This window comes from Macrobrachium rosenbergii, chromosome 44 (assembly GCF_040412425.1).
Source record: "Macrobrachium rosenbergii isolate ZJJX-2024 chromosome 44, ASM4041242v1, whole genome shotgun sequence".
Classification (NCBI taxonomy): Eukaryota; Metazoa; Arthropoda; class Malacostraca; order Decapoda; family Palaemonidae; genus Macrobrachium; species Macrobrachium rosenbergii.
In genome coordinates, this window is record NC_089784.1 from 18,691,781 (window position 1) to 18,709,869 (window position 18,089).

Below are 18,089 nucleotides of genomic sequence, written 5' to 3' on the forward strand. Positions count from 1 at the left end.
AAAATAACGATGGGGAGACAGAGGCCTCAGGTTGCTACGCAGCCGTGTAGGAGAGACAGGGATGTGTGGTCAAGGGTGAGGACTAAGAGATCTACGAGGAGGATGGTCCTGATCTTGAGAGAGTTCATTCACAATTGACTTCTTGATGGGAGTCTTATTGTTCTTATGGCCCTGAAAAACACTCGTTTGTTGAACAAGACGAGTAGATGAGACCTCCTGAGGAAAAGACCGACTTGCAGATTTGGGGTTCATGGATGGCGCTTCTCTGCATGTGAGTACTGCAGCACGGGAGTCAGGAACAGGGTGCGGTTTGTCAGATAAGGCAGAAGAAACACAGCCGTGTGCGCTGAAGGGAACATGGCTTGAAGTAGTTCTAGATGAAGTAGGAACAGGTTCAACATGGACGTGTTTGGCCGAACAAGGATCAGCTGCAGGAGAAGAAGAGCAGGAACCCGAAGGGGGCCTGCAAAACTTCTTGCGTGGAGGAGCTATGAAGTCACTCTTCTTCTAACATCTGACAGGGATGGATGGGACAGATGATGAAGATGAGGAAGGAGATCTATGGCTTTGACGTTTCTTCTTTCAGTGCTGCCGTACTTCAGAAAAACCACCTTCGACCCTGTCAAAGATAGCCTAGACGAGAGAGCTGGAGGGAGCAGACTTTGAAGGTCCAGGGATGAAAGACGTTGGACACGACATGGATGGTAATGGCACAGAGCATGGTGCAGGGAGAGCCGATGACAGATGAGATGGCGTCACAGAAACTGTAGCTTTGGAGACTGTCATGGTGGTCGACACTAGGATGTGGGAAGACATGCAGTGGGACAATAGGCTGCCAAAGGTTGGTACCCCTGGCAGGCCTAAGGATGCCCAACACTCGTTTCTGCGCATCCAAACCTGAAAAGACTGTACATGGGGGAGCTGCCTCCTCCCTTGGGGGGGGAAGCTTCTTCCCCCCCCTCGAGTAGGGGCAGCAACATCAGTTACCAGATCTCCCAAACCCCCTTTCGAAACATCTAAAGATGAAGCAGTAGAAAAACGAGAGGGAGAGAAATCCTCCAGAGAAGATGCAACGAGAGAAGATTTTGGCAAGGAAGAGATAGAACAAGAAGGAATTGATGTGTCTACTGCCACTGGGGGTGGGAAACCATCTCAAGATGGCGCCATTGATTTCCTCTTATATCTCCTCCTCTTAAAAAAATTCTTTCATTGCTCAGATCAGGGATTGCTTATGCAACAATCTTTAGATCTGCTCCTGCTTACAAGCGGTATGGGGGTCTGTGTCCAAGGCAGCCAAGTAACAGAAGCAAGAGTTGTTAGCAACCCACGGGCATCTTCTCTGAGGCCTGGATTGCTTAGATGCTTCATGGGTTTGCATTTCTAGGAATGCAAAATACACACAAATAACACTATATCACAGAAAAAAACACAAACAAAAAGAGAGAGAAAAAACCAGAATGCCAGGGCATAAAATGGCAGGAAGTGTTAGAGAGGCAGTGATGCAGTCTTGCTATGAAGGCGATTAGAGAGAAACTGATACATTACAGCGTTGTTGGAGGGCTAAGCCAGGTCAGCCTGTGCCCTCCTTCTTCACCCGCAATGGCTGCCAACCATTGCCACCAAGTCCTTGTGCTTTTTCACTCTAGCTGGCGCTAGAGAAATTCCCCTATGTTAAGATCAAAGGTTTGTTCTGTGTATGAAGGTTATCACACAATGCACAGGTCAAGGTACAAGGCAAAAGGAACAGTTACAGTGTATCTGGGCAATCACCCACAATTTAATGATCACACAGGCAGCCAAAGAAACAATGGAAAGTAGAGTGAGGGTAACCCCCCCTCCCTCCACCATTTTTTAACCATTTGTCTCACCATGATTCAACGGCTGTTCCAGCTCATGCTGATGGATATATATACTCCTTATTTTCATATGAAAGGCAATGGTTGCATCCCTGTTAGAACAAATCTCATTTTTCTTGAAATTCTCTAGTTGATTCAACATTTCTGCCAATACTTTAATAATGGAATACTTTTATTATTTTGTGGTGATTAATTTGCATCTTGAATTTCAGGAGCTTGTCAACAATGGAGCATCTGCAGCTGAGTGGTTAACTTGTATTCAGAACATTTTGGGAGGTGTAGTCAAAGCACCCCGTGGTCAAGACTTGCAGCTAGTCTGTAACTTTCGGGGAAATCTTATGACTACAGTAGATAAGGGGAAATTGGAAGATGCCATTTCTGAATCTAGGAAATATATTGAAAAATATTCAAGATCCATTTTCATATAACAAAGATGATTTTATATTGAAAGGTTTTGTATACTTCAAATAACTATTAATAATAAAGTTACAAATCATCCTGCTGTATGTAATGTAAATAAAGTTTTTTGTTGTGAAATGGTTGTGTATTGTTTAATCATTTCTCATGAAACAATATACTTCTCTAAGTGTATAACAAAATCTCTCTCTCCTTCTCTGGATTTTTAGCATGTCTGATAAAAATCCAGTATCTCTGTTGACATAACTAGTGAATTGTTCCTAATGTTGTGGACTCCAGTCAGGGTGAAGAAAGCACGCGGAGAACAAAAACGAGTCTTCAGTATCACATCAAAATTTACATCAATAAAATGGCCCTTGACAAGGTAGCCCTCATGTTGATAGACCGTAAATGATGAATCATGCATGGCCACTGTAGAAAACTTCCACAACAATAGTATTCCATACACCCAAACAGTGTAAACCATAAGTTTTCTGAACACCATACACAGATATATCATGTCTTGGCACACACTAGTATTAAGGTTATTTTTGTATGTGATGAATCATGAACGACCACTGTAGAAAACTTCCACAACAATAGTATTCCTTACACCCGCACAGTGTTAACCAAAAGTTTGCTGAACACCAAACGCAGATATATCATGTCTTGGCACATTTTAGTATTATGGTTATTTTTGAATCATGTTTTGGGAATAAAAATCATATGCCATTAAAATGTTGTACATACCACCTAGATACAACTATTATTCAAGATGATGTTTTATAATACTGTAGGTTTATCTATGTCTGCATAATCTTCATGATGGGTTTATCAAGGTATGTATACCTCTACATCTATATTAAAACTAATCACAGATTTCACAATAACCTAGGAATTAAAGACAATAATACATCCTTTGCTAACACAATATATTAAATGGGACGGACATTATTCAGGAAAAATTTATAATCACAGTATATATTCAGTATTCTTAGACACACATTATATGAATATCAATTGCTTTATTTTTTCTATAACATAACCAATGTAATTAAAAAAATTTCTTTTCACTCTTATTTAATTTTGAAACTTTTTAAATTTAGTACAGTATATGTATACTACAAACAAAAAATATTCACACTTCACAGCTAGGTATAAAGTGGATCCTAGACGTACAGCTGCACTGCAATGTTTGATTTTTATGTCCAGTTAGTAGACATGGCTAAGGCTACATAGCTTTCTAGAACTACTTTTAGCACCAACCAAATTCCTGTAGTACAAAGCATATTCTATTCTATCTTCATTAGCTACACATGACTAGCTCTGATAAATGTATTTCACTCAGTTACCATTATGTAAAAATATTTACCAAAACAAAGTGCATAAAAATTTTACTCTTGGGAACTATCATTAGATGTTTGCATGAGATACATATCTCTGAGACATGAAGATATCATCATAGAATTATAACTGTAAAATATGTAACAAACTCAAACATCTAGTTAAAAGAATTTTCAGGGTATGGTGGTAGGTCTATACTTTTTTCATCTTTTGACATATTTAAAAGGAACAACTGTTTTCCAATAACAATTGCAAATATATTTTGAACATAGGAACTTTTACATAATTAAGTTAACCCTCACAGTCATTACCTACTCTCATCATTTCTTTTAAGCAAATAAACATGCATTTTTTTCAATTCCCTTGGTCTTCTAAGAAAAAGATTATTTACTTTGTACTCATTTTTCAGATTTTTAGCTATCATCATCCACTATAAATATTTTTACACTTTCATATTTCTTGGGTTCTTTGTGAATTTAGGAACTTCACTTGTGACACATAACTTGACCACACAGCAGTGTCACAAAATATATAAAATATTTTCTCATTTTTCCAGTGACATGTAATCTTCTGTACTGAGTATAAGCCTTATGTACAAGACTGTGAGATAAATAAATTGTAGAAGGATAACAATAACAAGTTAACACAAAATTAGTAACAGCATGACGAGTTAATTTCTCACCAAACACGTACTGTACCACATATTTTTTCTGAATGTGACCATCACCCACTGGGGAGTCATTTCTGAGGTACAATAAACCCTTTCTGCACAAAATTTCTATAGCATCAACTGCTACATACACCATTATACACTTTAATTTATAAGAGCACTGAATCCCCTAGACACACTACATTCACTTCTATATTGTATGCAATTTTGCTCTTCCTAGATAGTCAGCTTTACAGGTCCTCATCTCATCCTCCCTCCTGACACTAGCATATTGTTTCTAATTTTCACACACCTAACATCCTCCATTCTCATACAACTAAATCAGCTTTGAACACTCAATCCTTTCACCTACATTAATCTATTTATCACTTTTATGTATCTCCATATTTCTTAACCTTTTCAATTCTTATGCCAAATATACCATGAAAAACATTCACTCAGCTGTTTCAAAGCTTCTTTCAGTCATATTCAATGTCAACAGTTGCCCTCCTTGATGGAGAGCTTGGCTTCCACAGATGTCTGAAGTTCCTTTCCAGTCTTTTGTGCATACCTACTGCATTCTTGATTCACCTATTCTGTAACTCCCCTCTTCTATCATTCTACCACCATCTGTTATACTCGTATTTACTCACTAATTCCTATTATATCAACTACTTCATTCTTCTCCCTTCCATATCAATATTCATTACTCCACCTCCCTGATTTCCATTTACTCTCAAAACCTTCCTCTTGCTGACACTGACCCTCGACTTTCTCCTATCTCACTTGTGTTTTAAAATTTCTCTTCACTGTATCCAATCAGTGAAATACCATCTGCTAACATTAACTATTCCACACTATTAACAACTTATTTCCTTGTCCCAAAACTTTGCACTTAAGTATTTCTTTTCTTTGACTTCTCACATCACTCCTTCCTTACAATATTATATGCACATGGAAACAACTCATTTGTCTCAGATCCATATTCTGTCACACTCTTGGTTTTGATCATATAAACCATATAACCTTAAAACCCTCCACATGATCTCTCACTTAATAATCAGTTAATCCAAACATCCTCTTCTTACTTTAAACCCACAGAGTTCTTCCCTGTCAATCCTACTGTAACCTGTTTTGCTTTCTCAACTGAATTCCAAACAAAAATCTTTCCTGATATACTAAGTAATGCTATCCCCTTATAATTCCTACAGTTAACTCTCTCACCTTTATCTGTATTCAGGGTTACACATTTTATTCCTCTTATCCAGACATACCTTAAAAACCCTGGTCAACCACTCAATCAGGATACCACCACTGTTCCATAGCATCTCACAAGTAATCCCATAAACCTAAAGTGTCTTTCCCTTTCTTTCTCACAAGTCATCCCATAAACCTAAAGTGTCTTTCCCTTCCTTAACCTCTTAACTGCCATTCTTATATCCTCAATAATAATTTCCAAGTGGATCTTGTCCTCCCTGGGGTGACAGTAGGGATCCCTGGGGTGACAGTAGGGAATCTGGGAATTCCGAGGGCTTCTGGAAATTCCGAAGGCTTCAAGACAATCTACAGGCTCTGTAGCCTTTGGATTTCTTCCACAATACTAAAGAACAGTTTTATGGAGACGAAAGGCTTCAAAGATTTCTTTGAGGGAAGCCCAAGTTCTCGGAGATGAATAACCCCTCGTTCTTGGAGATTAATTCAGGAGGCTTTTGGGGCCTCTGGAGGCTTCAAGACAATCTCCAGGCTCTGAAGCCTTTGGATTTTTTTATGGAGAAGGAATGGGATTTGGTCCTTCCTAGAGAAGAAGGGCATAAGATTTCTTCGGGGGAAACTGATCTGACAGGATCCTGGAGTCTTTTAAGACTTTAAGAATTTATATGAAGGTATACGAAGTGATGAAGTCACGTCTAAAGAAAAAGGAGGCGAAGTGTTTGAAGGTACTGGTCCCTTCAAGGTCCTGTGTTTCAAGTTACCGCGTTGTTGTGGATCAGTGCCTCTTGTCTACCCTAAAAGGCAGCTGATGGCAAAGCCCAAAAGAAACAAAAATGTCAGCAGCAAAACCTCTTGACCACATGATCTCAGCAAGTCGTCTTCAACGGCAACATTGTTACACTTAGGGGGGGCAGACTTCAGGCTACTGAAGAATTCCAAGAAAGTCTAGAAGGTTCTCAAAATGTGGATCATCTTTTCAGTCGCTGCAGACTGATTGTTCAAGTGAAGCTCTTTCGTCAAGGGACTTTCAAGCAATTAAGGACCTGAGTGTTCGTGTTTTATACACTTTGCTGATGATTTATTTTTATATTTTAATTTTTTTTATTTTTCAATTTTCCTTACCCTTGTATTAGGAATCTGACTCAGGTTATTATTAATGACTTGGTCCTTCCTGGAGACAAAAGGCTTCGAAGATTTCTTCAGAGGAAATTGGTCCGACAGGAGCTGAAGATGGCTTCACAGGTTCCTGGGGTCTTTAAGAATTTAAGAGGACGTTATAATCCAATGGACGTTTCTCCATGAATATTTCAGGAGCTGAAGACTGCTTCAAAGACTGCCCTCCTGCCCCATGCAGCATAGCGTGCACGCCATCTTGCTAGTATCCTCAATAATCACTACCAAGAACATTCCCCTATACCTCCCTCTGCTATAACACCACTTGCTTCTGCATATCTTCTCTACTCCACTTCCTCCACTGACGAAGGCTGCTTAAGTTCATTGACCATTCTGCACTTACTTTTCTTCAGAACAAAATTTTGTTCTACCTAAAGTTCTTATTCACCAACTCCTCACCAGTTTTATTACTTCCTTTCTTATTCTTCCACAATTAATTAACATATCTATCCTTCTATATACATACAGTACCTGTATAAATCTCCCACAAATTACTTAAAAGAAGCTGATGAATCGAATGTTGCCAATTATCTTCCTAATTTACAACTTAAATATCTAAAACATAAGGCACTTAATCATGCACAAAACTGTAATTAGAATTAGAATTTGCAACTAATCTGCTACATTGTAAGGTCTCCCAAAGGATCCTCATGTCAGTGTTAAGTTACACTTTCAAAGACTCCTAAACAACTTCATTACAAATGTGGGCATATTTCCATTTTAAGGCACACACAACCCCAACATCAAACAGCAATGAATGAAATTATTACTACAGATAAATTACAGCCTCCAAATGTTTTAAGCAAGCCTTATCAGAAGTTGATAAGCCTCTTAAAACCTATTCAATGACCCCTGGGTACTATGGAATCACCTCAAAAAAAAATAGACAAAGGCACACTTATGTGAATGCTATAAGACTGAAAGAGGGTTTCTATTCTTAACTTTGGGACCAGAAATCCATTATAAAAGCAAAACTTTATAATCTTACCTGCAAACCTCATGGCACATACATACACTTACTCTTTGTGATTTTAAAGTATGACTGTCATTTCTAAAATTAAATGTAAACAGTCTAACTTAAAGGCCCAAGCCTTTTCATTATGTTTTGCAGGTAACAGGATTCATAGAGGCCTTGCTAGAGAATGACAATACCAAGTTCTTTGCATCAATACAAGAAAATACGATAAAACACTAGAAAATACAATAAAACACTAGAGATGTTAGAACATGCCATCCTCTTTAGTATTCTGAACTGTACCTTTTTACAGTTTGTAGTTTAATTTCACTCAAACTTTGTCTCAAAGAAACTAACCACAAAGTTCTTTGTTGGAAGAACAATGCAGATGAACTAAAACGATGCTCATGAGCTAAAACAATGCAGATGAACTGAAGCCATGCATTTGAACTAACACACTGCCTGATGCTTCTTCACTCAAACATATTTGCATTTGGGAACATCAGGAGTCAATTATTATACACTAGAACTCTAAGTCTCATTCATTCTAGCAACTTACAGAAGACAACAAATAATAACCTCCAAGTGACTAAGTTCAGCAAAGGGGTTCACGTATCCTGCCAAGTTTAGAATTTAGCCATTAAAAGAGCAGATGTAATTTTTCTATACAATGAAATTTTTCAATATAGGCAACTTCACAACAGTGTGCCCCTCAAAATGACTGCCAAGTGCCTTGGTTAACTAAGATTATAGATACTAGATACCTTGGTGACAATGAAGAGTAAGTAAAAAATACTCAACTCCCTTAATCTGAATGATTCAGAATTCTGAATTTTCTGGTAATTCTATAATAACATTTCTTAATTTTGAATGTAAGTATTGATGCTGTAAGGATTCAACACACCTTTTTTTTTACAGTACCATACAAGAAAGGGGAAAAATCTTTTCCTATGAAAATTCTTGTACTGTACTGTACTTCTAAACTAGATGAAACTGAACAGTTTTGGGTACAGAATCTTACCTTTACCTTGGATTATAACAAAACTTACATTTTCTTGTGCCATGTGCCTATAAAAGGACTTGTGGAAGACATGTCAGTGTAAAAAGTGTATTCACACAGCCTACATTTGTAGCATGCAGTACAGACTTGTTCTTGATGAGTGGGTGTTGTTCACAAATGCTTGATGACCTCCTGAATGAAAGCTTCAACTTCCTTGTAAGTCGCACATTTCCTAAGGGAAGAATATAATATGTGAAGCTATCTATCCTCTCATATTATGGCAGCAATGTATATTTCAAATAATAAAAGCTTTACTTTTTCTTAATAATTTGTTTGAATACAAATCTTATACAGTATTTTCTTACATAAAAAAACCAAATTTGAATGGTATAAAAATCTTCAAGTAATCTATACATAATAACCCACAAATGCTATCTTTTACATTTTACAAATGCCCTTATGACCAGGTTGGACAAACCTATCTTCTGCTGATCTTCTGCCTAACAGCTGCTGATTGAAGCCTTTCCCAGCTGGGAAAATACCCAATCTCACTTGTTAAAAGCTTTTACTATTAAAAGTGAAACATAAGGACAATTCACTGATTTTAAAAACTAAAGTTTAAAATAATTTAGGAAATAAAATTTACTGATACAGCCCAGTTTGTTGGATTTTGATATCTGAATGATTCGGTGCCACCTTTGAAATGAATTACTGGTCAGACAGATTTCTTGTATAAGGCTAAATGATAAATACTATAAGTTTGAATACAGGGGGTTTTCTATAATAATGAGGATGATTATTCAAAGTACCCTTAAAATAATCTGTTGGCTGCATTTCATCTTGCAAAGACTCCAATGCTTGCTGTTGGCAAAAATGACAAAGCTACCTGCCATTTTACAAAACTGACAAACACTCATCAAAAACATAATGAATTGAACTGAATTAATATCAATCAAGCACCAGGCCTTGGAGTATGGTCAGAATTATTGGTTGGTAGGTTATATTAGATGAAGAATATTTATTTGTTGAAGGAAGCAGATTACACATTCTATGGAGAAGTGTTCTGTTTTAGTGAGAATCTCATGAAGGCGAGGTGGACGGGGAAGAGAGGTTAGGCTGGTAAAGGCTCTGCTGCGTGTGACTGTGTGCTGGGGGCAGGAAAGGATTATACAAGATATGGAAAGAGGGGTGACACAAGGTTGGGGGGATCCGTTCATTAGGTGAGAGTGTGTGAGGTTTGAATGGCCAATTCACAGTCGGGCAAGAGCTGTTTCCCATTGTCTATTCTTGTGGCATGGGTTTAACCATGGTAGTAAGGTAGGTTTAACTGTGCGGAGCTTTTCATTTGAGATACTGGACCAGAAAGACTGGCAGCGATTTAGTATGTAGTTATGGAAGAATGGAAAGTAATCTGAATATGGGATGGTTTTGAAATGTGGGCATCCCGACAAAGCTGCAGAGCGGTCCAAAGAGTCCACCCGCTCATTGCCTAGGATGCCCAAATGGTTCAGGGTCCAGCAGAGGCGGACTAGTTTTTTCCGCATTGAAATACAAAAGCAACAATCTTGAATTTCATGGACTACAGGATGGATGCAGTCACTAGATTGGATGAGGGATAAAGAATTAGGAGAGTTTGTGAAAATAACAAAGGATGATGAGGGATAGATTAAAAATTGTTTTAGTGCAAACAAAATAGCATATATAGTTCTGCTGTAAGTATGCTTGCCACAGGTGGCAATAGTAGTTGGAAATGTTTGCTGGGGAAGAGGACAGCAGCCCCAGTTCCTTTAAGGGACTTGGAGCCATCTGTGTACATCGGGGTTCAAGCGTCATGTGTCAAAATGTGCTCTAGGAAATGTGAACATAAAATAAGAGAGGGAGTATTAAATTTTGATAAGTTGTGTAGTATAGATGGACAGACTGAGAGAGTGGGGATTAGCCAAGGTGGGAAAGTGTGGCTGTAGAAAGAAAGGATTTCCAATTGTGGTGATGAAGAGTGAGAGAGAAGGGGTTTCATACAGATAGAGAAAGGGCAGGGTCGGTTGGGGTTGTTAATAAATTTGGCAAGGAGGGTTTCAGGTATAGTTAGCTTCAGGGTAGAGAATTGGTGGAAACTGGCATAGTATCTAAGACAGAGGAGGGCACGTCAGCAGATAAGCGATGTTAGTCCTGATTCAGCATAGAGGTTTTCTACTGGTGATGAATGGAAGGCCCCAAGTGCCAATCTTAGTCCTAAGTGTTGCACTGGGTCTAAAAGGTTGAGAAGAGAAGGGGAAGCTGAAGAGTACACATGGCATCCATAATCCAGGGCAGATAGAATGAGGACTACATGTAGGTGCAGAAGTGTTTTATGGTCAGCGCCCCCAGGTAATGTGGGATAGTGTTTGAAGGAGGCAAAGATGTTGGAGAGCAGTTTTTTTTAACTGACAGGATGTACTCCTTCCAGGTAAGGTGGGAATCAAAAATTAAACCATGGAATTTACCACTAGTACGGTACATTGTGGGTGAATTGTCACGCAAAAGTGGCGATGGAGATACTGTTTGGGAGCGAGAGAAAAGAATGGAAAAAGTTTTATTGGTGGAAAAGAGGAATCCATATCTAGTAGCCCATGAAGAGGCTGCTAGGACAGCAGACTGTATAAGTGAGTGGAGATTAGGGATTGAGGAATCGGCAGCATAAATTGCAAGATCATCGACATAAAGGGAAGACCTAATACTAATACCATTAACTGCTATAAGAAATAGGGGAGTGCTAAGAACGCAGCCTTGGGGAACTCCTTCATACTAAGTGAAGGGTAAACATACAATGAAGATGCAAATTCTGAATTTTCCTACAAATACTGACAGAGGTGAAAGAAGTACCCCACCAGTCTTCCAAAAAATAGCTTTACACACTACTAAACATTACAAGTTTTTGATTTAATACCTTGGGCATCCCTTTATATGAATCCCCAGTCTTTTTCTGTAATTTTACACACAACATTGGAAATGGACCACTACACAAGTAATAAGTATAAAATTAAGTGAATAAAGGAAAGAGAGTAATTGCAACATGGATCATATTGAAAGATAGCTAAACTACCAGTAAAGATAAATGTCCCATTATCTTTATAGCAGAAATATGGGCACTGACAAGGGTAATGAGATTTTGAAAAGTGTGACAACAGAATATTAACATTCACTGCCTGAGTATGGTGGGAAGATCATATTATAAATAAGGAATTGGTAGAGACATGTAGTACCAAGATGGTAGAAAAAAGACTGAGCTCTAAAAGTTGGAGATGTTTTGTGCATGTAATGAGAAGGGATGAGAACAGCTGGTCCAAGAAGCAGTACACATTCAAAGAGCATATGGAAGACTTGTGAGAAGGCATAGCAAGTCATGGAGAAAGGGGATAGATGAAGACCTAGACCTAATAGGAGTTCAGGCAGAAAGAGCTCAGGACAGATGAGAGTGGAGAGAACTCATTTCACATCTAACCTCATGAAGGGAGAAGTTTAAGTAAAAATATTTATGGTAATGAGATTCATAAAACAAGGATGGTACAGATGTGATAAGCATGAGGCAAAAAAGGTGGCATTGTGGATCAGTGATTTTACGATTGGCTATATAAAGAGTATGGGGGAGGGTAGGTACATTATTTGATGGCATATATGACATACAAGCATATTAGATGTATACTTCCATTTCTGCAGGGCACATTCATAAAAATAGTTTTAGTATACATGTTTACAATCCCTTACCTAAAATTCTATTAACTGAAAAGCTATAAAAACCTAAATTTTTCTTTGTAGAGGGTAGAGCATCAGTAGAAGGTTTCTGGTACACTAACAGCTGAACTAGTCACCCTGAGTTTTGGGATGTGGCAAGACTTGTCAGGTAGCAACCAAAATGTGGGTGTGAACTGTTGGCCCTGCTTAGCATGTTACTCTGACAATATCCATTTGCAAAGTCAAGCAGTACAGCTGTATTAGATACAGCTGTACTGCTTGACTTTGAACTTGTTTTACTTACTGTATCCCATTATACTGCATGTACTATTATCATATTATAATACACTAAAAATGGGAGCATGCATCATTTGCATTCTAGTAATGATTACATTCTCAAAACCATCCGCTGATTGAGTGTTACCACCATCACCATCATTGTCATGTGTTGCCATATAATAGCTGACATCCTCACTGCCATTAGTAGCTAATTAAAACAACTTGGGGCTACATTTTTTCTTGTAAATTAACAATGTTGGCTTAAAAAATGCAGCTTACCTTTTTTTAAAAATTCAGTAAATTTTAAATGATGTAAAAGTGTGATTTTGCCCATTTGGAATGTTGCTTTCACTTATTCCCTTACAGTCACAGCCCCACATTATCACTTGTTACTTTCTTAAGAAATTCTTTTTTACTGCGTGCAGGATGAATAAAAATCTATCTTATTTATGAAAGTCACCACTGAGAATCTGCAAGTTCTTAAGAAGTCAGCAACTGCAACTCAGCTCTTAATAAACATGAGATAGTTCAGGTAACTAACATCCGTAAACAGTTGCTTCTCGATTTGACTGTTTGTGTCCTAACTGTACTTACTGTAGTTTACGCTAGTGCTGTGCATAAAACCATAAGCGGCTGTTAATTGCAACAAACAGAAATGAATTATTAGATGCATCATAAGCCTGATAAGCTTGGTTTAATGTATGACTATTTATGCATTTAGCCTACTGAATGTTGATTCTAAGCCTATTAATTAGTCAATTTAGATGCAGTTTGCATTGTCAATGGACTTTACCAAAACTGAGTGAGTTGAGGCATATTAGGTATGGTAATGGATCAACTGGTACCAATGAACAGCACTGATAATTTGCCAAGATAATTCCTTTTATTCCACTGACAACGCAAACTACAGCTAAACTGATTATAATAGGCTGAGTCAACATTCGGTATGCTAAATGCAAACAGTCATACATTAAACTAAGCTTATAAAGCTTATGGCAGGTCTAATAATTCATTGCTGTTTGTTGTAATTAACAGCCACTTATGATTTTATGCACAACATTAGCAAGTCATGTGTTGATGTAGTGTACAGAATACTAAAATCAAAAGATGATAGCATAAAAATACCCAGGCCTGAATATATTCTGATATTTTGATATTTTTAATGATCCAGTTACTATCTTCTGTGTAACCCAAAACCAATTTGACCATAATAACACTGTATCTTTATTTGCAATTTACTTTGGTCATTATATATTTAAATTTAGTATGACTTTTATGAAATTTGGGTAAAGTATATGTACTGTGCATTGACCATATATAAAGTTACCACTTTATTTGACTCAAATATGTCTACAAACAATTTATTATTATTAGATAAATATTGCAGCCTTCAAAATTATTATTATTGTAGAGCCAGGCTAGGTAGTACTGACCATCTGGGGTAAAATTAGCTTACAGTAGCGAGTGTCAGGGATAACATTTGCCTATGGGAGGCCTCAAGTTCACATATATGATCTAGGAAAGAGTTTTTGATAGATTTTATTTTTCAAAAAGTGGTCTTCTATGCCCTAAAATATGGTACATTGAAAGGGAGTATAAGTTAAAAGTCTCAGATAAAAGAAGGACGACTATCAAGCATTGAAAGTAAAATAGGGTGTTAATGGTAATGTGAAGTAGCATTCACAATCTGCAACTTATGAGTCGGCAAAGAAATTGGTGGAATGTTGGCAAAGGTAGGTGGCATGTTGATGATGTACCTCCTGCAAAAGTATATGAAGGGCTGTGATGTTCAAAAAATTTTTCTATAAGTTGCTCATTGATGATTAAGCATTTAACAGTAACATAAAGCTTGTTGGTGGAAAACAACGATGAACATGCTTACCTACTAACAGGTTTGCATATATCACGATGACTTGTGTCAACCTCATGAAAAGTTCCAATACCTGGATCTGAAAAATTAAAACTTCCAGCTCAACTTCAGCACTAAATAGAAACCATATTTAATTTCATGCTTGGTAATCTTGATACATGTCTGTGAAATTGAAAGATTTAAATATTTTCATACACATGTAATAACAGGTAATTTAGATATTACTGATGACATTCTTGTTAGAATTTTCAAACTCACCTCTAAATTCAGACCCCTACCAAACTTCAATAAAAATTAGATTATTACTAATCCAAAATAAGCTATAGAATTAATGAATATACATATAAACTCTCCTATAGATTAATATGAATATTGGATAATATGAACTGAAAACAAAAATGCTAAAAAATACTAACGATAAAATTCATAATACAGGCAGTCCCCGGATATCGGCGAGGGTTCTGTTCTGAGGGTGTGATAATACCCGAAAATTGCCACTAACTGAAAATCAGTGATTTTTGGAGCTTTTTCGGGGTTTATCAGCACTGAAAAGAGCCGATTTTTGGTTATCAGTGCCATTGTTAGGTATGTATCGGCACTAATACCCAATTATCGGTGCCAATATGCAGAAATTGGCGATTTTCAGAGCCGAAAATTGCAAATTCCATTGCTGGACAAGCCCTGTGAAACTGGATCGCCGTTAACCAGGGACTGCCTGTATTCCAAATAACTTTCCAAGTTCTATCAATTTCAATAAAAAAACTCAAGATCTTCAAAACAAAAATATGATACTACCTGTAGATAAACCAAATACTATTAAATTTGGATTTATTTGTAAAAATATTATGCTCAAGTTTAATCTTAAGACACAGAATCTAACTTTGAGGGCTGCAATATTTATATTAACAATAATAAATTATTTGTAGACATATTTGAGTCAAATAAAGTGGTAACTTCTTCCTAAAATTTATCTTCAATGTATACCATACCCAAATTTCATACAAGTCATACTAAATGTAAATATATAATGACTTCAGTAAATTGCAAATAAAGATATTAGGGTCAATTTAGTTTTGGGCTATACAGAAGATAATAACTGGATCATTAAAAATAACAGCAAAATATCAGAATATATTCAGGCCTGGGTGACTTTTTATTTTAGTACTCTGTACACTACATCAACACATGATGACCTTATTAGATACAATGTTACTTTATATAATATACTAACTGCAATTTAGAAATATACTATAAATACAACAAAATTACTATCAGTAAAATTAACTTTGTTAAAATACGAAAATTTTGTATCCACTATGAAAATATTAAATTTGACAACAGAATTTTTTGCCTAAAAATTATAGTTAAATTATAGCCTTGACATTGCCAATTCAAATGAACATTTTATGAATTGAAACTCTTACATATTAATCCATTACAAGGCACACTTAGATTTGAAAATAAGAATACATACGCAGAGAGATAGATGTTTTAATATCATAGAAAATTTTTTCACTTATTTAATGTTAATTCAAGACACCCCAGCGAATTTTAAGTTTCCAATACTGATAATAACCTTTATAAACTTGATCCTTCTGGGATACTGATACTAAAATTATTAATAATAAATTTATAACTTAAGTTTATAATAAAAGAAGAATTTTCAATTTTGAAATACAGTAGTACTATGAGTGCCACCTTTTACCTAATATACCACTCAAATGACCTTTGGAGTCATATGCTTGCAATTTTCCAATATAATATAAATATCTGTAAGGATGATGTAGATTTCATTTACAGTTGTCAACTTCTTGTTAATAAACTGACTGATAATAAATTTCAAATATGGTTGCTTAAAAGAATTATAAATAAATTTGAATTTAAAAGTCTAGTACCATCTATAAGTACAATTTCAATAACAAGCTAGTTGGTTTGATTAAGTTTTCCCTGAATTATGCACTACTATAACTGACCAATCATCCTCCATTTTTTACACATAACCAAGCCACCTCAAAACACTATGATCACTTTTTTCTCTGATGTTTATGAAGTGTGGTTTCAATCTGAGAAGTATGGGGCTAGATCCGTATTAAAGGGCTCTCTCTCTCTCTCTCTCTCTCTCTCCACTGACAAGATTATATTGGTAAATTCTTAGCTCTTCTATGGACAGACTTTAGTAACAGTGGTCACCAATCTCTCTATCTCTCTCTCTCTCTCTCTCTCTCTCTCTCTCTCTCTCTCTCTCTCTCTCTCTCTCTCTCTCTCCACGAGAAGTAAGATTATATTGGTAAATTCTTAGCTGGTTCTTCAAATATGGACAGACTTTAGTAACAGTGGTCACCAATTCATGTGAATATATGGGAATTCATTGTTTCTAATTCCAGTAAAGTAAGAACATCAGGAACAATTCTCTAAGACAGAAATGGAAAATTCCTTACCTCCATGCTTTGTTGGTACAAAATAAACAGGGAAACCAAGAAAATTATTATGAATGGGCTGGGTCTCATTGAGAGTCAAAACAGCTGTGCCTTGAGCTTTCACAATATTTACAAAGAAATTATGAACTTCTGACAATACCGAAGACTCTGTAAAAGATATTTCATTATGAATAAAAGTAATTGGAAAAGTAAGAGCAAAAATATATATTTGAACAATTGAGGTTCATACCATAACATCAAGGGAAACACAGCAAAGATTTTACTTATGGAATCCTCACAGCAAAATTATAACAGTTTTTGAAAGAAACATAAAATATTATAAAATAAATACATTTAGAATAAAAATTACATGCAACAGATCTGTACACATTGAATAAGGGTACAATCATAATAAAGGCATAACTCAAGTTTGTTACTTCACAAAACAATTATATACAGTCAGACCTCTTTAAACCAGCACCCTTAGGACCAGGCCACTGCCGGACCACAGAAAATTCTGGATGACAGAAGTCACCCCTAAAAAACCCCCAATGTAAAGAAAGTCTTGCCAGCTCATTCCACATACATATTGCTGTGTTCAAGCTTATGAATAATCATTGCCATTCGTTGGGTTGAGTTCCTAATGAAAATTCTGGCCTGCACCATAAGCATCTCCCTGGAAATGCTTACACCTTCACTATGTCAGAGCTTAAACCACTTTAAAAGTGCACTGTCGAATTCTCACCTCCTGGCACCTTTCAATGTTTTCCGGTGCTTCAAACTTTTCTGACTTTTGTTTTCAGCAAAAACCTAAAAATCTGCTTCTTTTGTTTCTTTAAACCTGCATAAAGTGTGTGTGTGTGTGTGTGTGTGTGTGTGTGTGTGTGTGAGAGAGAGAGAGAGAGAGAGAGAGAGAGAGAGAGAGAGAGAGAGAGAGAGAGAGAGAGAGAGAGAGAGAGAGAGAAACTATTGGTCCTGGTTAGGTTTTTACACCAACAGATATCCATCTGCAAAAGTGCAAAAGTTAAATAATACAGTTGTATTTAGACTAAAGACATAATTTTAATAAAACTGTTGTTTTACACACTTTACTCAACTATGTTTCATGCATTATTGTTATATTATTACCATATGAACATATCGGTCAGGTGCCATTTGCATTTGTGCAATGTTTACATTCTTAAATCATCAGCTGATTGCGATTTACCGACATCATCACAGCCATTA

The 18,089-nt window shown here is 36.5% G+C and overlaps 2 protein-coding genes across 20 annotated transcripts in view; one reads left to right on the forward strand and one right to left on the reverse strand.

Moving 5' to 3' along the window:
* The window catches only part of AlaRS-m (alanine--tRNA ligase, mitochondrial), a 51,175-nt gene extending 48,782 nt beyond the window's left edge, over positions 1 to 2,393 (forward strand). Inside the window, exon 15 of the mRNA XM_067087830.1 lies at positions 2,069 to 2,393. Coding sequence (XP_066943931.1) covers positions 2,069 to 2,284 — 216 coding nt within the window. The 3' untranslated portion in view covers positions 2,285 to 2,393. The remainder of the gene's footprint in view (positions 1 to 2,068) is intronic.
* Positions 2,394 to 7,045: 4,652 nt separating this feature from the next.
* Positions 7,046 to 18,089, reverse strand: part of LOC136829379 (protein SERAC1-like) — a 63,805-nt gene continuing 52,761 nt past the window's right edge. For 11 of the 19 annotated variants that reach the window (XM_067087841.1, XM_067087846.1, XM_067087843.1 and 8 more), the window contains 3 exons: positions 16,884 to 17,030; positions 14,458 to 14,524; positions 7,046 to 8,817 (listed from right to left, as the gene is read on the reverse strand). In XM_067087841.1, the coding sequence (XP_066943942.1) occupies positions 8,757 to 8,817; positions 14,458 to 14,524; positions 16,884 to 17,030 (275 nt within the window). In that variant the 3' untranslated portion in view covers positions 7,046 to 8,756. The remainder of the gene's footprint in view (positions 8,818 to 14,457; positions 14,525 to 16,883; positions 17,031 to 18,089) is intronic. The other 8 variants (XM_067087833.1, XM_067087836.1, XM_067087832.1 and 5 more) reach the window with 1 other exon arrangement.